At 39.0% G+C, this 24370-nt stretch overlaps 2 protein-coding genes across 4 annotated transcripts; one reads left to right on the forward strand and one right to left on the reverse strand.

The window, feature by feature from the left end:
* Nucleotides 1-504: 504 nt before the first annotated feature.
* Nucleotides 505-4571, forward strand: LOC143279519 (uncharacterized). Of its 3 annotated transcripts, none has more exons than XM_076583577.1 (4): nt 505-636; nt 1524-1662; nt 2060-2743; nt 3728-4571. In XM_076583577.1, exons 2-4 carry the CDS (start codon nt 1552-1554, stop codon nt 3911-3913), a joined length of 981 nt encoding a protein of 326 aa, XP_076439692.1. In that variant the 5' UTR covers nt 505-636; nt 1524-1551; the 3' UTR covers nt 3914-4571. The 3 variants fall into 3 exon arrangements, with proteins under 3 accessions (XP_076439692.1, XP_076439693.1, XP_076439694.1); XM_076583578.1 differs by having other exon boundaries at nt 516-558; XM_076583579.1 differs by having other exon boundaries at nt 558-585.
* Nucleotides 4572-5715: 1144 nt separating this feature from the next.
* LOC143275582 (transmembrane anterior posterior transformation protein 1 homolog) lies at nt 5716-23299 on the reverse strand. The gene is made up of 11 exons (XM_076579790.1): nt 22874-23299; nt 21117-21247; nt 20031-20155; nt 19283-19475; nt 17608-17743; nt 16885-16982; nt 15606-15756; nt 14466-14575; nt 13857-13916; nt 12007-12152; nt 5716-10301 (listed from the first exon to the last, which is right to left on the reverse strand). Exons 1-11 carry the CDS (start codon nt 23187-23189, stop codon nt 9698-9700), a joined length of 2070 nt encoding a protein of 689 aa, XP_076435905.1. The 5' UTR covers nt 23190-23299; the 3' UTR covers nt 5716-9697.
* Nucleotides 23300-24370: the final 1071 nt, after the last annotated feature.

A 24370-nucleotide genomic window follows, 5' to 3' on the forward strand; every position in this document is an offset into this window, starting at 1 on the left:
CGGCAAGTTGTTTTCTATATTTCGATATCATCTGAAATCGTTGTAAAACCTGTGACAAAGGAGAACAAAATAAATAGAAATGTATCATCACTAAGCTTGTTTGCCGGATCTGAATCTCTGCCCACCCCCCCCCCCCCCCCCCCCCCCCCCCTCTCTCTCTCTCTCTCTCTCTCTTCTGTCTTTTCCTGCCTTGTCCACTACGGATTTATATAGATCTATAGAATTCAGTCCGTTGCGTCCACCCACCCACCCAAGCGAAATCCACCTTTCTGTCTCTCTGTCTCTGTCTCTCTGTAATTCTCTCTCTCGCTCTCGCTCACTCTCTCTCTTTAATTCTACAATAATGTTCTTATTCGTAATTAATGACTCTATGTTACCAGAGGTGACTATGCACCCACAATGTATGGCGCGTAATTCAGGCGACGTACGGGAAAGACAAAATCTTTTAACAAAAGGCACAAATTTTCACTGGCTGTACATTTTGCCAGGACACGTTGTTGAAGAGTTACCTTCTCCTGCCGGGAATTTCAAGATCCACAGCTGTTGCAGTTTTGGAAAGTATGTGAACTGTTCGAGAGAAATCCAGTAAGAAGATTAGAGATAGATTGGATATCAGTTATTTGTGCAACTGTTGTGGTAAGTTATTAATACTGTTATTCGACAGATATCGGCATTTCCTGTACACACAGAGTTAATCTTGATCGAATGTTCTGTTCTGTGGATCGTGTGAATGACTTCTGGGCGTGTCGTCGTGTTGTGAATACAGCCAGAAAACTAAAGCAAAAAAAAAAAAAAAAAAAAAAAAAAAAACTATTTAAGTATTTTCCTCAGATGACCACAGTATTTCTTTCAAATTGTTATCATCACAAAGACTGTGTGTACTGCCGATATGTTGTAGAGCTCTCTAATTGGAGGCAAGAATGGCACTTGAAAACACCATTATTGGCATTAATCTGCGCGTTGTGATTCTCGTGTAAGCATGCATGTATGCACTGGGAAATTAATGTTACTGTTAGATTTATATATATATGTAAAAGAAGTTAATTACATTATTACTTTGATACATCAGATTGTCACTGTGAATCTTTTATTGGCGATCCATTTCTTGAGTAGCAGAAATGAAATTTGATGGAGCACGGGATAAAACAAAGATCAAAAACAGGGGAGGTCTTCAATGTTTAGAACTCTGAAGCCAACTGAATGTATATGACTATATAATAATAAAATATCAATGATATATATATATTTATAGTAATGTAATACATAACATAATTATGTATCAGTATATATTTGCTTCCTTGAAGTACCAGTCGTTTTTGGTGATCAATACCATGGACTGGACAAGTCTACTTTTTTTTTCTTTTTTTTTTTTTGACAACTGCTATTTATTTGTCACTTGTGTGTATGTGTGTGTGTGTTTTTGCACACACACACACATGCACGTATTAGATCAGTACATGATGCTTTTCATAAATTTATGTTGCAAATTGTTCAAATTGTGTCATTCCTTTTTGTTTGGACAGAGCAAAAACAGATATTAATACACCTAGAATGACAACTTCTTCATCAGTGTCAGCAGACAGGAGCATTGTAACAAAAGCATGTACTCCAAAGAGTGTGGACGACAAAAAAGGTTCAATCATCAGGACTCCCCTTTCAGGGGTAAGTTTCCATCCAGTGAAAAGGATACAATATTGTCATGTGCACATAGATGCCAACATAATATCATGCATACATACACATGTATGCTTAAGCTCTATTCATACTCTCCCCCCAACCCACCCCCATCCCCCTCAATATTTGGAGGCTTAACTAAACTCAGTGTTCAAAGAAATACAACAGTATCAAATATTTGTTGTTTTATTTTGACTCACATGTTGCAAGTATTTATGAATAGTGAATGTGTGTGTGTGTGTTTGCACATGCATGCATTTTGTGGGTTTGTCTGAATGCAAGTGAATGCATATGTTGCAGACTGAGACTTATATGGTTGTTATGTTGTTGTTGTTGTTTTATTATCATATGTGGGTGTGTCTTCTGTGTTTATCTCTGTAATCAGATGAGCTCTTCCCTGAAGGAGAGGCTGAAGAAGTGTGGCCGCTACCACCCAGCAACTCCCCCGTCAAGTCATCGGACAACACCCACGCCTGGTCTGACCAGAACCCCAACACGCTCTGAATCTGACACACTCAGCATGACTTCCCCCCAGCATCAAGGCACGCCAACCTGCCACCACCGACCTTCTTCAGTCAGGGCACACCCCCACAGTCCCACCGGCACCAAGAGAACCTTACCACAACCCAGAAACATTCTGAAGGAAAAGTCTCCTTTGAGGAACCATTGTGAAAAAGGGAGAGGGAACTTTGACTGCATCTCACAGACTCAGACGGGTCACAAAACATCTGTGAATTTCCATGACAAAGAAGAAAGTAAACTGTTTGATACAGATGATACACGTGAAGAAATCTGTTCAGGACCTGAAAACTCCAGCCACAAACCCCAGTCAGAGGGTTTACCAGTGATAAACACATCATCAGTCATGTTTGGTTCAGAAAAAAAGAAAACAATGTCCATAGACAGTGAAAAGAAATCAGTTTCAGACAAGCAGGAAACCATGCAAGAGTCTGCCGTAGTGACAAGTGATGTTGATCTGGTAGAGGCCAAGAAAAGGCTGACTGCTGAACTGGCCCAACAGAAGGAAGTGCTCCGAAAGCTCCACATGGTCAGGACATACAGAGCAAAGGTCAGTTGATAATTAAAACCAACTGTAAATTATGTATTCATATAGTTCTGAGTCCTGTGTGGAGACAGCTCAAAGCAATTTTACATCAGATCTAAACACGAATGCATATAACTTTGAATCAAATGGATGGCAGACAAAATTTATGATTACATGTTGACAGAAGGCTATCTAAAGAAAGTATGAAGAGATATTTGGAGGAGAGGGAGCAACTGTTTTGGAAAGAGGTAGGTTTTAAGGCCAGACTTGAAAGAACTGAGTGCAGAGGTTTGACAAAGTGAAAGCAGGAGCTAATTCCTAGTGTAAGGTCCAGATACAGAGAAAGAGCAGTTCAATGTGCGAAGAAAGAATGGGTCTGAAGATGATCATATAGACTAGACTAGAGTTAGACTGGATGTAGAGGTGAAGGCAGTCACATAGATAGGATAGGGCAGACTGATTTATTTTATGACAGAGTTGAGTTTGATATGTCTTGTTTGAAAAAAAAACCACAACATGTTTTTATGGATGTATTTGTCAAGATTTCGATCATGTTCAGCAGGCTGAACGGCAGCCGACAGACCAGCATCAGCTTACACATGTGATCGCTGCGACAGAGGCTGTCTCTCTCGCATCGGTCTCTACAGTCACAGGCGATGCTGCTTGGTCCAAGCAGACAGCCCAATTAGACATTAGGTCGGATATACTCTATCCATGATCAGCCATGACCGAAGGAGGCCTGCTACTACTACTGTCAAGATTTGGAATGGTTCTAATTCAAAACACAAGCTTGCACACATACATACATTCATGCACACTTGGACTGAAGAAAATGTGGTTGAAAAATGTGAATGGTCTTTTTGATGTTATTTTAATAGACCTTCCAATATTGTTTTAGTTTTTCTCTGACTGGTTTTAACAACTGACTGGTTTTCAGCACTGAGTTGTCTCTTTTGTGGTCTGCTAGGCTGCAAGCAACATGATTTATTCTCCCTTTTTTTGCTGCAGCACGATCTGCTGGAACTGCAGGGTCTGATCGACAAGTGGCGCTCTGCCTGCCAGCAAGCAGTGCTCGACCTTCACCGGTTGACCTCTGACCCCCGACCCTCACTGACCCAGCTTGTGTGTCAGCTTGGCATTGATCAGAAACTGGTTTGCTACAATGAGGAGGAGGAATGTTTTGAGGACAACTAGCTTTCAATGAGGAGGATGAGTGTTTTAAGGACAGCCAAGTTTTCCAATTTAATGGAATCATTTTTCTCTTTTCCTTTTCTCTCACACGGTCCCAGTGATGTTACTTTATGACAGGTCCATCCATATGATATGTATACTCTTGTGCGTGTGGTGCGCTTGACTGAGTATGTATACATGTTTACAGATATGCATGTTTGTGTACGAATGTATGTTTGTATACTGTGTGTGTGTGTGTGTTTTGGTATGTTTATGCATGTGCATGTGTGTGTGTGTGTATGTATCCATGTGTGAGGAGGGGGACTGTTATGAACACATGTATGTTTGAATGTAGGTTTAAATGTATGTGTGCATTGTGCTTATGTGTTGTTTGTGTAGAGATTGCTAGTCACATTTCTGTGTGTGTGTGTGTAACATTGATGTAATGTGTTATGTATAAAACCATGTTTTGAAAAGCACCGAATATCTCTGAATAGAGCAAACCAGGGCATCTTGCCATTGATAAACAAAAAAAAACCCAAAGTTATCTTCCTTTCTCTAAGACCATAACATAAATCATTTTGGGGAAGAAAATGCATTAACACTGCATGTGCTTCTTCGTAATGACATGAATGAGAACATACTTTGGAAATTCAAAAGAAGGCAGAGTTTGAATATAATGATTTTGATATGATGCACTTGTTGTTTTTGGGGGTGGGTGGGGGGGGGGTGTTGTTTTTTAATTTGACCAGATGAACTTATCAGTCCTCTGCATTCAATGAAACTGATATTTTGTTTCATTAAATGGTCATCTGCCAGCCATTATGTGTGAATGATAAAATTTTAAATCAGTCAGTAATCTGTTTTACATAAATCTAGGATGTTTCAGCATCAGATCTTTCATAATGAGGGACAAATGTGATGCTGGTTCTGATGCTGATGAGGGAAACCCAACATCACAATTTTCATCCACTTCATGTACACAGATTGCTTCGTTGTCCTGCCTAACTCTGCTGGTGTGGTGTCTGTATCAGATGGGCCTGGTGATAACAATGAAACAAAATGTAGGGTATGGTCCTGCCATGCAGTCTCTAACAAGGTAGATTTCATCATCCTCAATGAAGAAAAGAATGTTTCAAATTCATTGTTAAGTCTTCTTGAAAGGTTACTGAATATCAGACAACATGTGCATCTATAGTTAAAATAAATGACTTCACAAAACTGAAAGAGTAAACAGAAACTGTTAATATGTATGTACATTGTGTGTTGTACAGTATTTTTCATGTGGTTTCCTGCTTTAGCTTTTTGTTTTAGTTTTTTTTGAGAAAAAGGTGAATAAAACAGATTGTTCACTCATGTTACAGCAGTGAGGCAATGAAATTGACTCTGTGTGTGTGTGTGTGTGTAGTGATAAAGAAATGCATGTTTTTTCCTGACTTACAAACCCCTCAACAGAGATTGCAAGAACTTTGTTGATGACCTGGACAAAATATACAGGCCATAAAGAGTTGATTTACATGTTTACTTTCTTAGGAATAAGCATGAAGGACTACATTTCTTACAAATTGTATCTTCACTCTTGAATCAACACTCTGCGCTTAAATACCAGGGAATATGTTTTTGAATACACATGCATGATTGACATGTACATATATATGGAAATGGATACAATCCTACCAATGTAGATTTGAGTGATTTTACTTTTATTCAGATATTTTCATGTTATTTCAACACACTCGAATGCATGCATTTACAAACACACACACACACACACACACACACACTCCAACAGAAGCCTCCAAAACTGACTGTCCAACAGTGAAGCGCACACAAACACTTGGTTTAATTTCTCACAACTCCAAACTGTGTAAAGGTAAAAATCCACTCCAAGGTACTTGACAAAATGGCACAGATTAGTTTATATTGACAAAACATTGGAGAAACCTAAAGCATCAGACTGGGCCTTTTTTCTGTGGGTGATGAATATTTAGACTGATAAAGTGCTCAAGCATGGGTGGAAAAATACAGTGCTACTGTGTGCGGCAGAACAAATTCAAGTTATTGTTACCAATTCTGGATTCATGATCAAAGTCACTCTGAGTGAATTGTGAATAGAACATCGCTTATACATGTGTTTCAAATGACCAGTCTTGTCTATTGGTCTTGGTCTTAAGAAGCAATAAGTAAGGTTACTGAGAAAACGTTTGACCTTGACAAAAGGCCACGTTCAACAAATTAACCTGTTTGCATAGAAAAGATGAATTATTTTTTTTAATTAAAAAGATATTAAGGATAGATTGTTGGAAAGTCTTATCAGTGTATGCGGTCAACATGTGTATAATGTGAAAGGGTGTGTGTGTGTGTGGACATGTGTGTGTGTTAAACAGCAAGAATGAGGAGAAAAAAAACTGGGTTTCAAAATTATTTAGATTAATACCAAATAGTTACAAGTGCCTCTGACAGAGACCGTTACAGTAGTGTAAACTCAAAGAGCAATCTTTAAAATTACTTGACCAGAAAAAAATATGACGTTTTCACCGAGCCTGCCAAATAAAAGACAAATAAAGAAACTTCATCTTCTGCAGAGTGCTCAGTAAATGATGTCGTCTTTCACATCACGTGTACACTTTCAACCCTAAAGCCCCTGTCTTTTTCTTCACTCTCTGCACTGATTTTTCTTTCTTATCCGTTCACTCCATTCATCTTTTGGTTTCAGTTTGTTGATAATCCTCTCCATTCAGTTTATCAATTTCTCCCTATGAAGACATCCATCAAATTCCATCAAATGCTTATGATGAACTGCAAACAGCCGATAAGCCACAGGGATCAGATTTGAGTACAAAGTCTGAAGGCTGAAATGTACAGTACTTGTAGCAGGACAGGACTTTGTGAAAGAAAATTTTCTTTCTGTCCTGTTTATCTGTAACTGTGGTGTATAATCTATTGTGACACGTTCCCAATAAAATACTGTTTAAACCAGTTTAAACTGACTGAAGATGGGAACAGTTGTAGCTGAGTGGTTACAGCATTAGTCTGACTGAGGAGCCTGGGTGTAGAGCCTGACAGCAGTGTCTGTTGGCTAAATCAACCCGTTGAGGCTGGAAATCTGTTTTCTCTCACTGGTATTAGAAACTGACGGATGAAATGGCCCCTTAGTGTTCACCTGGGCTATGGGCAGCATTCTTTGATTCAACTGAACTTTCTTATTTCTTGGGTCAATGTATCTGCTGACCCGCTAGTACAATAATCCCCAGTGGGCGCATACTTAATGCAGATCTGATAAAAGATCCTGTAAACGCATATTAATGTTTGGTGGATTATAGACAACCAGTACATATCCAGCATGCACCCTACCCCCAAAACAGGGAGGTATGAATGAGGGAGCTTCAGCCGAGTAAAAGAGAAGAAGAGTTGCCTGAAAAGAATGACTAGCTAGTGATCATTACTCGTTATAACAACAGACTCTGTAGACCATCTTCTTCTCGTCAGTCAGATGGACACTGTACACCATGAGATATATTCTTTTAATTTCATGGCTTGAACAGTTTAACGGAACCTTGTATGCACATGAACATCACTGTAACAACTCTCACTCTCAGCACAGACCAGTCACATGCAAAACCCAGACACACATATATTACACTTTTGTCAATTCTACCCCACCCACCAGACCCCCACACAACCCCCTTGGCATAAATGCAAAATAGCCTATTGTCAAAGATTTTTCATTGTCATTCTTACTGGACTTAAAAGAATGTTGGTGAATCTTCACAAGCTTAAGTAAGACAAAATGCTTTTGCTGAAAGCTTTGATGTGTACACACTCCTTAAAAATGTCTATGCATGGTGGCCACATTCTTCATGTTTTATTCTCCAGACTGAAAATGTCGCCTTTGTTGTTTTTTGATTGAAATGCATGTATACACATAATACATTTTTAGAAAGTCACATTTTCCTCATTGGCATCAAAATACTGGTACATTTGGTTTATGTCTTTTCCTCCTACATCTCCCACCATCTCTGTCCCCACCCTCCTTGCCCTGGTGTGAGTAGACTCAGTAGTGTCATCTCAAGAGATTTTTTTTTTTCTGATAAAAATCAAAACACTTCACTTGAACCAACAGCAATGGGTTGGTTTTTGAGTGGCTATTGCACCATGCTTCCACAATGCCATAAAGCCCATGGTTCAACTCACAGCAGAACCTTGTGAATGACAGATGGATTTTTTCCCAATAACCCAGAACAACATGTACATACAAGAATACCCACACAAACAAGTCCATATATGCTGAATAAGAAATGACAAGCACTGTGCTGTTTTTGTTTTATTTTGGGGGTGGGGGGTTGTTTTTTTGTTTTGTTTTTTACCTTGCGAACAATTTCTAGTTTACTGACAAAATTCTGAAATTAAGAAAACTGGATTATTAAGACTGTTACGCCTCATCTTAATTCTTTTACTGTCACATTTTAATTAGCTGTTTGTTAGCTACTTGAAAGCTGCTTTGTGACTGTTTTCTAATAGAACTTTTCTGATACTGACGTTACAATAAATCCGTTCATTATCAATGGTTCAGCAATGTGCATGCATTCCATGTAAACTCTCTTTCTTTCACTGACATTCAAGAATCAACTCAGCACTAGTCCAAAACTAATGACTGCTGCTTGCAATTAAGAAACAAAAAAAAACCACACCCCCATACACACATACCTTGGTGCACCGCTGTACATTGTAGCATTATTGCAAAAGCTCATACACAAACAAAATTAAGGCAACCATCATCCATCCATTCAAAATAAATATCATTATTCACTATATCAAAAATGTGGAATTGGAATGAGGAGATAAATATCTATAAGCCTCTCTTTCTTTCACTTTTTCCCTTTCAGCATCTGTTACTGAATTCCTCCCTACATGATATATCTCACCTTGTTCTGCCAATCACACCTCTGAGAAAAAAAAATACACACATGAAACACCACAACAGCATAGATTATTAACAAAAACATGATAAATTATCCTTTCATGCATATACAGACACTAATTCTTTAAACATGTCACTGAAATATCACATTAGCAAACACTGTGGTTAGCCTTCTGATCATCTATTGAAACATCCTGCAGCTTAAATCAGAGCAATGTTTGTTTTTTTTTAGTTTGCTTTTGTTTCCCGTATGTCTTTGTTGTCTGTCAGCTGTGTGAAGCTCAAAACGTGTGTGTGCATGTGAAGCAAGTCCAACTCTGTGTAAGTGACTCATGACTAACATATGTTATATAAACAACAACAAAACTATCATGGGTGCATATATATGTACATGCACCACAAGCATTTAAGTGGAAAAGCATGAATATGTAGTGTGTTCAGCTGTGTATGTGTACATAAATTACTGAACTGTACAAATTTTATGCTGATGTTTCAGTGTGTAATTTTCACTGTAAATGCGGGTGGTCTGGAAAAATGTTCATTTAGGCATTGCAATGAAACTAAAATGAGAGGCATGTGCATATGTTCAAGTGTGTGTGTGAGTGCGTGCACGCATGTGCGTGTGTGTTGTTGTTGGGAAAATTTCATAAATAATGAAGTGGTGTGCAAATGTACATTAACAGTCAGATGGTATTAACTATAATGCCAACATCAATGAAAGAGGTTAAACTAAGTAGACGTAATAAAAATCCTTTTCCTGAACATATTTGCTGTTGAATTAGATAAAACTGAAGTATTCCCTGCGACTTCTGTTGGTTCTTCATTACCATCACCCTTGCAACAACAACAAAAAAACAGAAACCATTCTGATTCACTCTTCTCTCTCATCATTTGTATTTCTTCTCATCATCATAATCAACCACTGCTGTGCTGGCAGCAAGTATGGAAGCATGATCATGATGACCAGAAGAGCTGCTGACATTGAGAGAGCTGTGGAATTCTGAGTCACTCTCTTCACTCTCCACCTCCCATCCATCCAGCTGGGAGAAAAATTTCTCTGTCTCTCCCCCTTCCTTCAGAGGTGACGCTGATGCCCTCTGTAAAACCTGCGACTGTTTCTCAACCACAGAATCGCTGATGGAACGAAGCTTCCAGCCGGTGTCATGAATGTCACTGTCTGCATGCATGTCAAGGTTCCCAGCCACTGTTTCTAAAAGAGTGTTTGTTTCCACAGCGCTTACACTCCTGAGTACAGAAGGAGCTGGCTGCTGAGGTTGGTGTGGAGGGGGTTTCTGAGGGCTGCTTTTCTCCGATGGGTGTCGGTCTCTGGCCGTGGCGGGGGAGTCCTTGGTGCTGTGGTCTTTCTTGGCCAGGACCTGAGAATCTACAGTGCAGGGGTTGGTCTGGTGCCCTTCTTCCTCTGCCCCCTCCAGCAGGGAACAGCCCCAGCTCAGCAGCAGGATGGACGTCAGCACTTTGGTGGACACCAGCCTGAAGTCAAGCCATGGAAATCAGGTGTTATCACAAGGTACTAAACATCATATACTGTGATCACATCACCAATGAACAACAAGGAAATCAGGTGTTATCACAAGGTACTAAACATCATATACTGTGATCACATCACCAATGAACAACAAAGAAATGAGGTGTCATCACAAGATACTAAACATCAGATACATAGATCACATCACGAATGAACAACAAAGAAATGAGGTGTCATCACAAGATACTAAACATCAGATACACTGATTACATCACTAATGAACAAAGGACCCAAGCCATCAAGCAGCACACTGGATCTTATGACAATCTGCTGACATGAGTTAAATGAAAGCTTCGCTAGTATGGTCATGTCACGAGATCCAGTGAACTTACTACAACAACCCTCAAAGGAACTATTGAGAGAGGGAGATGGATGGGAAGATGGATTGACAAAATTGCAGAATTGACAGGAAAATGAAAACCATTTGCAGAAATTCAGGCTTTGACATATAACTAAACAACCTGGAGGAATATGATGAACAGTTCTGTGCAGCACCCCAATGACTCTTCATGAGTAGAGGTAAAAGAAGCAGAAGAACAAGACTTTGAAGTAACAGTGACTGGAATATAACACATTAATCATGTGCTGGAAATTGTAAATGTTTGTTGTCAATTATAGCACAACACATAATACATCACTTGCTGGAGATTTAAAATTTTTGTTCCTTGTTGCAAAAAAAAAAAAAAGAAGTGAATGACTGAACAATAGTACATAAATCATAAGCTGGATATTGTAAAAGGAAATTTTCTATCTAAAATTACGTTTAAATAACATATATACCATGACCCAACTAGTGCAGACTCCGGCAGGGGTCTGACATTCCTGTCCTGTGCAAACTACTATCCGCCTATGCGGAGAAACGAAAGTACTACGGCCGATAACCTCCCGGAAGTAGGTAACCTCCCCTTTGTCCCCCTGGCTAGCGCCCTCTTTTTCCCGCAGCCATCATGACTCCTGTTCCTGTGCTCCTCATACGGCTAAGGATATTGTAAACTATTTTTTTACCAAATGTTTGTGACATGTAACAGAATAGAACACATAAATCATATGCTGAGATTATTTTTTGGATTAAATAATGAGTATCATCAAAAGATAGAGAAGAATTATTTTCTGTTAATTTTTGGTTCATGTGTGTATACAGAAAGAGTCAATATAATAACCCTTACTGAAACATACAATGGCAAACTCATAGCAAGCAGTATGCAAAAATATTTCCTATTATTGATTCAGTAATTCCCAGTACATCGTCATATTTTTGGAGGCTAAACTGTTCTTTCATTTACTCCCCCCCCCCCCCCACCCCCAAGTTCAAAGCTGGACCAGGATGCTTAGACACCTCTGCAGTCATTGTCAGACACTGTTCTCACAAATCCAAAATGCAACACTGGAAACTGGAAATAAGAGAGAATTATTAGTTTCTAATTATCTTTTTTCTTGTTTTTTCCATTGCGGTGTAATTTCAATTCAATATTGTGAATTAATACTTGATCCCCCCCCAAAAAAAAGATAACAACATATGCAAAAATGCATACTGGTAGGCAGGTTCGACCAAAATAGGTCATCCAAAATAAAGAATATAAACAATAAACAGACAGACAGGGAGGGGAAGGGGCACATGATGTGCACCCCCACCCCCACCCCAACACTGACCCCAGGAAGAAGAGGGCCAGGAGCAGGTAGGTGAAGGGTCCAGTGATGTGAATGGATTTACTGCACAACTGGATCAGCAGACATACAAGGGGAATGGGGGTCAGACCCAGGCGACGACACACCTGGTCAGAGTAGTCCGTGTGTGCCTGAGATAAAGAACAGAAAACAGTATCTCTTTAGTACCAAGTGTTCTGGAATCAAGGATTATAGGGTAGTGGTGAGGGGGTGGGGGTGAGGGGTAGTGGTATTACATAAAAGGTAAAGACAAGAATTTGAAGTAATACACAGTAGAATTTCTAGACACATATGCAAATACATTTTAGAAACACAATGTCAATCTTTTTCATCCTGAAAGGTATTTTAGCATGTGTTTTTTAATGGTAAACATGCTGCACATTCACTTGTGTGTGTGTGTGTGTGTGTGTGTCTGTGTGTGTGTGTGTGTGTGTGTGTGTGTGTGTTAAATGGAAACTGGATAGTGTCACCTTTTTTTTTTCATTGTTATGTAATACCACACTTGATCCAAAAAAACTGCAAACAAAATATGCAAAAATCAGACTGGTAGGCAGAAGCTACTTTTTGTAGTTGTGGGGCCATTGCTGCTGCTTTTTGCAGTGTCAGGGTCAGTAATGCACAGATCTGACCTGCGCGTGCGCAGTGAAAAGTGGTAACAATTTTAGAAGCTCAACACCTGGCTAGCAGTTAGCACACTATCAGTTGTGACTTTTCCTGTTTCCTTCATTCATTTTCTTCTGGCAACTCCCCCCCCCCCCCCCCCACTATCTGATTTATGGAAAAATAATCAATGTGTCAATTGTGGCTGAACACAGCAATGAAGATGAAGAAGCCAACAAAAAAAAAGTCTGTGGGTTTTTTTTGCAGATCCAACCAGACCTGATTTTTGGTGCCAAGTTAGGTCAGTTTAAAGTCAAACTAGCATTTTTACACTCTTTAGCTTCTTCAGGTTTGGTTTGCTATCAAAGTATGTCAGAAAAAAGGACAGTGTGTACAGAGTGACCTTGTGTGTCAAAGGAAGTACTGTATCAGTGTAGGAGGCATGCATGTAAGTGCATCTGTTCATTTCTTTGAGGAGGAAGGAGGCAGAATGGTTAAGATGTTTTCTGCCAATACAGTGTTTGTGAGGGTGTTGGATCAATTCCCACTCTTGCCCTTTCTCCCAAGTTTGACTGGAAAATCAAACTGAGTGTCTAGTCATTTGGATAAGACAATAAACAGAGGTTCTGTGTGCAGCAAGCACCCGGTGCATTGAAAAAGAACCTATGGCAACAAGAGTGTTGTCCTCTGGCAAAATTTTGCAGAAGAAATCCACTATGATAGGCACACAGATATATATGCATGTACTCAAGGCCTGACAAGCAAGCTGGGTTATGCTGCTGTCAGGTATCTGCATAGCAGACGTGGTGTGGTACATACGAATTTTGTCCAAACCATAACACTCCTTGTGGAACTGAAACTGTCCATCTCTAAAAGAGGTTTTCAATGTCTACTACACAGATACATATTGGGTCTTCTGTTTGTTTGGTCTTTTCTTTTTGTTTGTTAAGTTGCTGAATTAATTTTCTAGTTGCACAAAAAAACTGACAATTCATATATAAAAAGACTTAAAAAAAGAACAAGGAATCAATTTTCTTTTTCATTAATTACATTATTACAATTTTTTTTTACGAGTGGAACTATGGATAGTACCATGGCATACTCCTGTAATATATACAGTTTTATTTGTCGCTGTTCACACTGGACTTTTTTTACTGCATGGTACAAGTGGAATATCTGTACATAATTTTAAAACCTATGTATCTATCATGTAAAAACTGACAAAATGAACTCACATATTTTTCTTGGCTGGTTAGAATATCTTGTGCCAGATTGATTTTAAAGGTCCGATATGTCTGAAAAAAAAAGACAATATGGTCAGAAAATATAATGATCAAGATTTAGAAAACATTTGTCCTCCAAAGTCTGAAAAATCATATTGAAATGTTTTAAGAAAGTCATAAATGGAGGTTTTAAACTTTTTTTTTAAAATCATGAGTTTTTCCTTGAATCAAAGTTAAGGAGAAAAAAAGACAAAATATATAGCTTTGATAAAGAGAATGAGAGGCATACAGAAAATGCACATGAAATTGAATTCTTCCCTTCTGCAACCAAACGCAGTTGGTTAAAACATCAGATGTACACATGTACTTTTAACAGTAAACAAAGAGGTACATAACTATTTTCACGGTCTCCACTTCCAATTTTTGTAAGTGCATTCTATTTTCTTTTTTTTCTTTTTTTTTTATATACAATAAATGAAAATACAAGCAGTAAGAACATATACCATTATAGTTCATCTTCAATGTTATTAATCTTACATCATTGCAGTTATATCTTAATCTATTGAGGAAAGCATACTGCAGGAAGACAATGAATCAAACACACAAGGCCTATGCACTTACTTCTGATGGTATCTCATTGAACTTGGTGATAAAGGCATGTTTCACCCAATCCACCACGACCTCGGCAAAACCCACATACAGCGTGTCCTGCAGTATGGCCCACATCTGGTCTGCAACACCCAATGTAAAAGTCCTCCACTGACAATGGCACACAACTACAAATTTTCTAGGTCTCATGTCCTCTTTCAAAAAAAAACCAAAAAAAAAACCCAGAGAAACATTAACAGGCAATCTCCTTTTTCTGTCTTTCTGTCTGCAAGTGTGTTTGTTTTACTATAAAAGTGGATCATTTTCTCCAGGATCATGCCAGGGACAACCCTTTTGATAATATGAGTTCTGTTATGTGCAGTTAGTGTATGCCACATACAGTACCTTGGTTTATCATCTTGTTTGAAAGACTAGCACAAAGACCACCACTCAAGGTCCAGTAAAGAGAGCCGGTGTAAAATATCTGGTCTGTGCAAGACTCAAACCTGCAGACACTTGCTCCCTAGTCAGGCACATTACAACCAAGGCACCGCTCCACTAAACGTGTATGATGGTTGGCAGCTGTAAATTAGACACCTGAACAGTCCCTCAAGGACAAAATGACCATCGCTTGCTTTGGTTGTAGTAATGACTTATGCCTTCTTTGACAGAGGATTAGCACATTTTGGGACTATGAAAACATGCATTTCAATCATTTTTCTTTTATTTGACAGTCAGAAAACATAGTCCTTTTTTTTTTTCTTGAAGATCTAAGATCTGTCCGATTTTAGAATAATAAATATATAGGTGAATCCCACCCCATGTAAGAAATCTGAATGACAGGTACACAGTCTCACACCATCAAGATACGGTTTTTAATATTGTGATATTGATGTTGAGGTATTGTGATATATGTATTATTTACGTATTGTAATATGCATGATGAGCGTTGTGAGTGTTTTTTGGGGAGGGGGGTATATGTATGTTTGTAGATTACTGTTTGAGTGTTTGACTGGATGTCTGTGCAGCATAATGCATGTCATTTTAATGTTTAAATCCATGTTTTACACATCAGTTTTTACACTGTACAGCTCAAATGAGCATGGTTCAACATGGAAAGGCGCTATATAAATTAAACCATTGTCATCATAAGACTGCCTGAGCAGCTCGCACCTGTGTTCCACTGGAACTCAGTCATGTTGCGCACAAAGACGACGAAGAGGAGGATGAAGTAATGGAAACGCTCCTTGACATCACTGCAGGAGATCTGCTGCAAGTTGTTCTTGTCCATCCTTTTGAATAGGCTGCCTTTGATTTCCACAAACTGTACAGAAAAAAAAGCACATGCATAGCCTATGAACACTCCTTCAAATCAAATAATGGTGCTCATTGCCAACTCAACCACCATAAAGGGGCCATAACACGCTTTCAATTTTTTTTTTTTTTTTTAATCTTTATTAACACTTTTTTAACATTTTCATTACACAATTACAACTTTCAAACAAGAAAGATACAAAGCAAAACAAAAACAAAAAACAAAACAAAAAAAACTTAAACAGATAAGCAAAACATACACACACACATTATCATCATTATCATCATCAACATCATCAAGATAAAAGCTCCACAGAGATATAGAATTTAGCTAAAAGCAGAGCCAGATTTTTAAATTGTAAACTTGAGTGCAAAGAATTCTTCACAAACTATGAAGCCAAGGAAATACTTCCCATTTTTTGCACTTTGCCTGTCAGCAACAGTTTTGACTAAGCGCCATAGTTAAGGAGTTTGAACTGGGTCAAAACAGTTTTTGAATATTCAGTTTGAAACTTTGAGTACTCTCAATTCATTTAAGTTTGTTCTTTGAGTTTGAAAAATACGGACAGAAAACATTTAAGATATGTATGTTTTTTAATGTTAAAGTATCAATATCATTTTGAGTAATCATTATCTTCATCATTTTTACTGTTTCTCATGTTGTAAGCCTTCTTATCTTCATTATTTGTTACTAATTCTTATGAAAATGTACACCCACAAATTACCAGATCTCACTTTTCTTTCTCTGATTATGTTGTCTCACATAACATCTAAAGCTTGAGCAATCCTGAAATACAATTCTTTTCTAAAAAGCTATGACCATGATAAAATGTGATGAAAAAGGGTGACCACTGAAACATACAAGACAACTTTTGTCTTTTCAAAAAGGATACAAGTCTTGGCTTGCCCAGAAATTTCTGTGCTCATGGCTTGCAACTCCCAAATTCATTTATACCCACAAGTGGGCTTCAATATGTCTGACTTTTTCACCTTGCCATTCTGGCAGCCATTTTCCATTTTCGGGAGTTGCCCATCAATGATTTAGAGAGTTTGTTTTTTTTTCAATGGGTGGGACAAGGCAAAGTGATCAAAGTATCAGTGACAATAACAACAATGATGATGGAAATGAGTGACGTACATTATTAGAGATCATGATGGTGAGCAAGGCTTTGTTGTGAGAGTTGAAGGCCACGTTCAGTACGGTTGCTTGCCCCAGGATCAGCACTGTATGGATTACTGTGCTCCAGTTAAGGACCATAGCACCAAAACAAAAACTAAAAACAACAACAACAAAAAAGAAAAAAAATTATGTAGAAAAAAACAACACTATAAGACATACAAACAAAAAATATTAACCACAATATTGGACACTTCAATGTGACAATATATATACTTTAATAACTCATAAAATGACATATCAAAACATATGCACACATATCATAAGACAATACATCATGATGATGTTATGGATACTTAAAAAGCACCTATCCTTGGTCTGAGAGTGAGACCAAGCTCTATGCACTATACAAACGCAAAGTCATTTGTACAACAGGCTACCTACCTGGGTAGATAAGCAAGAAAATGGGGCCTCCTTTTGTGTCCTTCTTTGCAAGTGAGGTTTCATTTACTGTGGCTCTGGAGACTTCTGTTATTCTCCAGATTCTTGATGTTCTTTCATGAAATAAGCTGTCCAGTTTATTTGAAGTGTTTCCTAACTGCTGTCAGTGAGACCCCACCCTTGGGTACTGGATTTCTTAGACTCTGAGGCCTTGGATTCAACCCGTTCTTCTCAAGTGATCAGGGTAAGGCACATTACAGACCAGCTACTCTCTTTCTCACACATCACAACAACGAAGGATACAAATGTACAACAGCGCCAACAAAAAGTGGAGGGTGATGAACACACAGCGACGACTTTTCCGTCGTGGCTCCGTGGCTGTCCAGTACAGAGCATCCAGCATGTCCTGACCTGCCCCCGACACCAGTCGGTCAGCTAACTGCACATACATATATACATACATGCACACACATGCACACACACACACACACACACACACACCATACACACGCATGCACACATACATGCATGTACACACACATACACACAACACATACTCAAATCTATACACTAATACTCTAACAAAATGTCTTCAGTCACCGATATGTGTGACGGGACATTAAACAAAATTCCTCCACACAAACACACTTACAGCTGGTTGTTTGCTTGCTTTTCTTTTCTTTTCTTCTTGCTGCACATTATCCACACCACACCCAGTTATTACTCCATTTACACCCTGATCTTCATGGGGAATAACTCCAGGTAAGTTTGCTTTCTTCAGGATTTTCACAAGTGAACTGTTTGTTCACTGCTCATTCATTTATCAAAATATCTCTGAGATTTTTAGCAAGTTCTTTCCTTTCTCTTTTCCCACTTCTCCAATCCAAAGTACAAAAATATTGCCCTTATTCATGCTACTGTTGCTGCTCTGTGTGTGTGTGTGTGTGTGTGTGTGTGTGTGTGTGTGTGTGTGTGCATGTGTGCGTGTGTGTGTGTGTGTGTGTGTGTGTGTTTGTGTGTGTGTGTGTGTTTGTGTGTGTGTTTGTGTGTGTGTGTGTGTGCGCGCGCACGTCTATGTCTGCGTGTCTGTGAGTGTCTCTGTGTGCATGTTGTTGTTGTTTTTCTTGTTTTTTCCACAAGTAATTTTTATTTTTGGCAGAAAATCATTTTCATGACAGAAGAAATCTACATTTTTGAAGACAATTCCCATGCTTGGAAGGAACAAATATTTTGACATCTCTTCCCTGGGCTGAACATTTTAAGAAGATTAATTCACTCTTAGTGTGAGACTAAGTGTGAAAACACAGGCACTTGGCAAAGCTGAAACAGCTCGGTACACACAGAGGATAATGCGAGGCCACTCACCAAAGTCATTTTGGTGTTCCTGATCCAATTTCAACATGTATACAAAAATCTTATGGTTAATCAGGTCAGGCTAAGTGCCCCCATCTCAGATTACAGATCTCACATTACTGTTAACACATCCATGCTCCTATCACACCAGAAATCCTGTCAATCATTCATGAATACAACACATCTCTAATCATAAGAAGGAAATTACAATGCCAAGCCACTCTGTGCCTTAAAAGATAATGGAGCACTTGGAAAAAAACACCTTATATCCATTATATTTCAAAAACTATTTCAATATGTCATGATCACTGCACACACACACACATATCAATATATTATATATTCATATATATAACTATGTACAAAATACCTCTACCTCTATTGTCATTCTAACTCACTCACTCCCCTACTCTCCTCTCCCTCCACCACACACATACACACACAAACTCCTGAACCCCCACCTCCCTTTTTTTCATCTCATATCACTCTTACAGTCTTAGTGAAAAGATGTAAAATCGATGAACAACAACATCAACAACAACAACAACACACACACACACACACACACACACACACACACACACACACACACACACACCCACATGCACATGCAGAGGAAACTCACATCCAGCATGTTGTAGAAGACGTAGAGCTTAATGACGGCCTGTCCACGCACCATGTGGTACATTCTGGACGTGTCGATGAACTCGATGCAGAAGATGGCCACGCCCAGAAGAAGCCCCTTCAGCATGTCGCACACCTGTGCTGGCTGCAGTATGCGTCTCCGCTTCCCTTCCTTTCTCAGGTCACCTGACAAGCTGAGCATTAACAGAGATGGATTTTGTTGTTTTTTTTGCAGATTTGTTTTTGAAAATTGCTGAAACCAAGAGGAAGCTTGCACTCCTTCTGTGTGTGCAAGCATGAGTGTATGTGTGTGTATTTGTTTTGTGCAGCTGTGTGTGTGTGTGTCTCCATAATTCTGTAACACCATTCTAGAAACAAAATAATTTGAAAATTGCTGAAACCAAAAGGAAACTAGCACTCTTATTGTGTGTGCAAGCATGAGTGTGTGTGTTTGTTTTGTGCAGCTGTGTGTGTTTCTTCATATTTCTGTATCACCATTCTAGAAGTAAAACAAAGGTCGAGTCTTTTTTTTTTTCCTAATTCAAACTGAGCATACAATTAAAATTTTAATCAGAAATGTAAACCTGGAGTCAGGCACCTGTCTTAACCAGATCCAGGCAGGCTTGATTAATATCCAGCTGCTCACCAAAGACAATATATCAACAACTTGTGTAAATGTTGTCTGATTCAATTTACAAAACTGATGTCATTAAAACATGTAAGTAGACAGTCTACAATATCTAACTTACCAGCTAACTATCAGGACACATGGATAGGACAGCATGTGCACTACAGCAATGACTACCCGAATTGGCAAGAAGGCGGCAAAAAAGAGAAACGTGTCCACACACTGCAGAAAGCCAAATATGCAGAACTGAAACAGAAATTAATGCAGACATAGTTTGAGACTGGCAGCCATAACAATGAGAGTGGTGATTGGGGGTGATTGTTTGCGCATGCAAGTTGCGTGTGTAGATATACATACATAATATGCTTTGAATTAAATGTGATTATGAATGTATGTAAATCATAAAATGTTGTGGCATGATGCAGTGTAGCACAGAACATTATACTTAAAGAACTGAAAGTCTGACCTGGTGTGCTGTAAAGTGGTGAGGTACAGATTTAAGTACATGTGTCTGCATGATATATATATATATATATATATATATATGATCGTGATCATGATGATGATCATGATGATGATGATAATGATGATGATTGTTGTTGTTATACAAAAACCCACTGTTGTGTGGATTAGTGACAAATGGCATACATAGTCTGGTGTTTTATGATGTAGTATAGTGAAACCTGAAGTTGGTCTATCCACATTACAATTGGGGTGATGTGTTTTGTTGTACAAACAGTATAATACATCATGAAATAAAGCAAATATCTTAATATGTGTAAAAAATATTTGTATCAGTTTTCACACATAAAAATTGCTTTCTTTAATTCATGAATTTTGGTTTCTGTGGGAAACATATTAAATAAAAAAAACATTACAAATCATCATCGGTAATGTCATACACATATGAATTTTCAAAACAAGCAACAAAATTAAAAGCTTGATAATATATCAATGTCAGATGTATCACATGACTAAACATTGATCAATAATAATGACAAAATGATAATGACAAAACAATGTGGAGGAAAGAACAGAATAAAATTTTCGTCTTCCTAACAAAGTAACACTTCTTTTTCCTTTTTTTTTTTATCATCATGCACAAACTAATCATTTGTATTCATGAATGTGCGTACACATCCACCCACCAAAACAGGATTAAGCAACATCACGAATAATTCATAACACTCACAAAAAGCTATCCCACCTTCTCCAATTCCAGTGGTGTAGACATAAATGTGTAGACTCTTTCCCTCCGCTCCTCATAGTGTGTCTCATCCCCTGCCAGGTAGTATCCCCGGGTCAGCTCAAAACCCAGGAGACTGAGCACAGAACTATCTGCAATGCGCACAGTAGAGTTCACTTCTATACTTTCCAAACCCTCAGTTACAAAATCATTTATCTCTTCATCCTTATCACTATATCAGTGAATCTAAGAATTTATTTGTCACTTGATCCAAATGTACAACAGCTAATTGCTTGCAAGTATTCTGACATTTGACTCTATCTGCTTTTATTGGTCTGTTGATTTTATGGTTAATTGAACTCTTTACTTTGTTTCCACCCCTCAAATTTCCTTATCCATTCTGAATTTCTCTTTCGTATCACAGTTGATTATGTATGCAGTTTGTGCATGTTCTTATATACATACACACACACAGCACACACATTTTTTATGTGTGTCAAAAAATTACTTTTAATCTTGAACAGATGTTCAATTAATGACTAAACAAAGTGCACAGCACATCAATACACTGCCCAAAAGCCCAGTACCATCAAGACTCCCTTGAATTTCATATAATGTGTTGTCTATCTATAGGTATGTGTTTCATAATTATTATCTTTTTATCTACTAGAGGTTTTCATCTTACGAAATTGAAGCTCAAGGGACAGTTGTGCATCCAGTTTGCCTGCTCTATAAAGAAATTGATCAACTGATCAGAGACAATAAGCATGAAAAAATTTAAAAACACATCTGTCAACCGGGGTTTCATGAGAACCATGGATAATTGGCTGTTGCAGTTCCCAGCAGTTGAACACTGCAAAAAGACAGTTCAGTGACAGGTAAGGGCCACACTGAAGAAAGTGTTGAATGTTGCTGTCAGTTTTGTCACTGTCTGTCATGGTGACAGGTCACTTGCTCAGAAATGCTAACTGACTGGATAGATGGACTGAAGAAAGTGTTGAATGTTGCTGTCAGTTTTGTCACTGTTGTTGTCATCACCTTCAACTTGAAGTTCAAACGAATCGTAAGAAAAAACAGATCCAGGTCTCATCGCTACACTCATACAAAATCATACGAACAGCTTGCAAAGTTGTGTAAATCTGACTGGGACCAATGTCTTCACTTGACAAAGTGTCTGATGCCTTTTTGGCATGAGAGACAAACCCTCTTTACACGTGCACTCCAAGTGGTCCAGTTAGCAAATCATTATCAAGAAGAAAGGGGTCTTTCACCGACCAAGAAAAAATACAAATAGATGCAGGATGTCAGTGGACGTCTTATAGGCACTAACTATGGCAACACTTTCAGCAGGATGTCAGGTGATGTCTTATAGGCACTGAACAGGTTAAAGTGTCTGTGATTCAAACTGTAACATACAACCTTCTAATTTTTATGCATGCTCGGCTCTCTAGCAACTGAGGAATGCAGGCACACACACTCCCATTCTACATCAATCCCCCAAACTATATTTATATATCCTCGTATTTGCTTTCCATCCATCTCCCTTGCTTCCTTACAGTTTGTCTGCTCTTTTTTTTTTTTAATTTCTAGACTGATTATTTTACCTGTTTCTATTTCAGACAGGACAGTAGCATCAGAGTACTGTAATCATAATGGCAACGACACATCGTGAATAAGAAACAAGAACTCAAGTCTCTGTTTAGATGAAATGAGCTGTTATGTACTAAAATCCGGCGAGCCGGTAGAAATGAAATATAGATCAAGGTCAATTTACTCACATGGTTTTCTCGGACTTGGCTCTCTGCGTCTGGAGCCATTTCCTGATTGTGAATGATCTGGGTGTGACCTGGCTGAAGTGTCATTCGTGGAGGGCTGTGATCCCATTCCGTCTGCGTTGCCTCTGGGTTCCTCGGGCTGCGGGGCAGCAGCTGCAGATTCATCACCATGATCATGACAGCTGGCATCGGGTTGATCAGCTGTTGCTCCATTCTCTGACTCAGAATTACATCGGGACCGATGACGCAGTCTCGGGGGAATTTCACCCTTCTTTGGCACTTTACTGCTTGCCTTGCTCGTCAGATCCACATCTGCCATAATGATTATGCTGATGTCATGTTTCTGATCGTGTTCTAAATACACCTTGTGTCAACGACTCTCGTCTGCTTCCAGCTCACTTCAACATTATTGTTTGCGTACTCTCTGACTTTTCCTTTTGGTCTCCACGCAAAAGAAGAATTGTTTTAGCTTTATCTCCCATGGACTGACGTTCCATTTGGGAATGTTTTCAGCATGAGCAGAGAAGGGTATCTATTTAAAGGTCATCTCAAATTGGTATACTGAGTTAGCCCGATGCTCATGTGTGTGTGTGTGTGTGTGTGTGTGTGTGTGCAAGGATGTGTGCATTTCAGTCGTGTGTACGCGCATCGGCACCCTCGTTTGTTTCACAATGCATGTGCGTTCTTGAATGATAATGGACTCAAACTGGTGTTAGTGATGCCGTGTGCGTGCGCGCAGTGTGCCAGTGTGTGGGTGTGGGTGTTCAAGTTGGTGCGTGCCAGTATGTGTGGGTGCGTGCCAGTGCGTGGCATGGCGTGAGAGACCCTTTGTGCTAGTGTGTCACTGTGTGTCACGTGCGTGCGTGTGTGCGTGAAAACTGGTGGTGTGGGGGGAGCAGGGGATAGGAGGGCGGAGGGGGGGGGGGGGGCAGTGTGTGAGTGTTTGTGTGTGTGCCACGGCCGGTATGAGTGTGTGTGTGTGTGTGTGTGTGTCTGTGTCTGTGTGTCTGTGTGTGTACGTGTGACAGTGTGCTAATCAGTGTACTGTCGTGCGTCAGTGTCAGCGTGTGTGGGAGTGAACGTGTGTTCAATTTCACTGTTTAATGTCTATCCACATTAAGTGATATTGGACATGAAAAAAAAAGAGGGGCGGAGGGAAGTCGTGGAGGGGGAGCGCGAGGGGGGAGGGGAGAAAAGAGGGAAGGGACTCGGAAGGGGAAGGGATGACAATACTATTCACAACACTAACTTAACAATCTAAGAGAATAACTTTCCAACTCTAAAACATATATATTAAATAAACAAATTTTAAAAAAAATCAGAGGTTATAACAACAATCCAATTAAACTATTTTACAAAGATTTGGAGGGGGGGTTAAGACACTGAGGTTATAACAACAATCCAATTATACTAATTTACAACGATTTGGGGGGGGGGGGGTATAACAACAATCCAATTGGACTATCTGAGTGATTTGAAAAAAATCGAACAACTTAAAGT

This window comes from Babylonia areolata, chromosome 2 (assembly GCF_041734735.1).
Source record: "Babylonia areolata isolate BAREFJ2019XMU chromosome 2, ASM4173473v1, whole genome shotgun sequence".
Taxonomy (NCBI): domain Eukaryota; kingdom Metazoa; phylum Mollusca; class Gastropoda; order Neogastropoda; family Buccinidae; genus Babylonia; species Babylonia areolata.

Excerpts from the sequence above, each read along its gene's own strand:
- LOC143279519 (XM_076583577.1), top strand. The coding sequence starts at position 1,552 with ATGACAACTTCTTCATCAGTGTCAGCAGACAGGAGCATTGTAACAAAA. Across the intron at positions 1,663-2,059 it reads TCAGGACTCCCCTTTCAGGG|ATGAGCTCTTCCCTGAAGGA; the intron begins GTAAGTTTCCAT and ends CTCTGTAATCAG. Across the intron at positions 2,744-3,727 it reads TCAGGACATACAGAGCAAAG|CACGATCTGCTGGAACTGCA; the intron begins GTCAGTTGATAA and ends TTTTTGCTGCAG.
- LOC143275582 (XM_076579790.1), bottom strand. The coding sequence starts at position 23,189 with ATGGCAGATGTGGATCTGACGAGCAAGGCAAGCAGTAAAGTGCCAAAG. Across the intron at positions 14,576-15,605 it reads TGAGTTCCAGTGGAACACAG|ACCAGATGTGGGCCATACTG; the intron begins GTGCGAGCTGCT and ends TGGGTGTTGCAG. Across the intron at positions 10,302-12,006 it reads CTGGCCCTCTTCTTCCTGGG|GCTGGTGTCCACCAAAGTGC; the intron begins GTCAGTGTTGGG and ends GCTTGACTTCAG.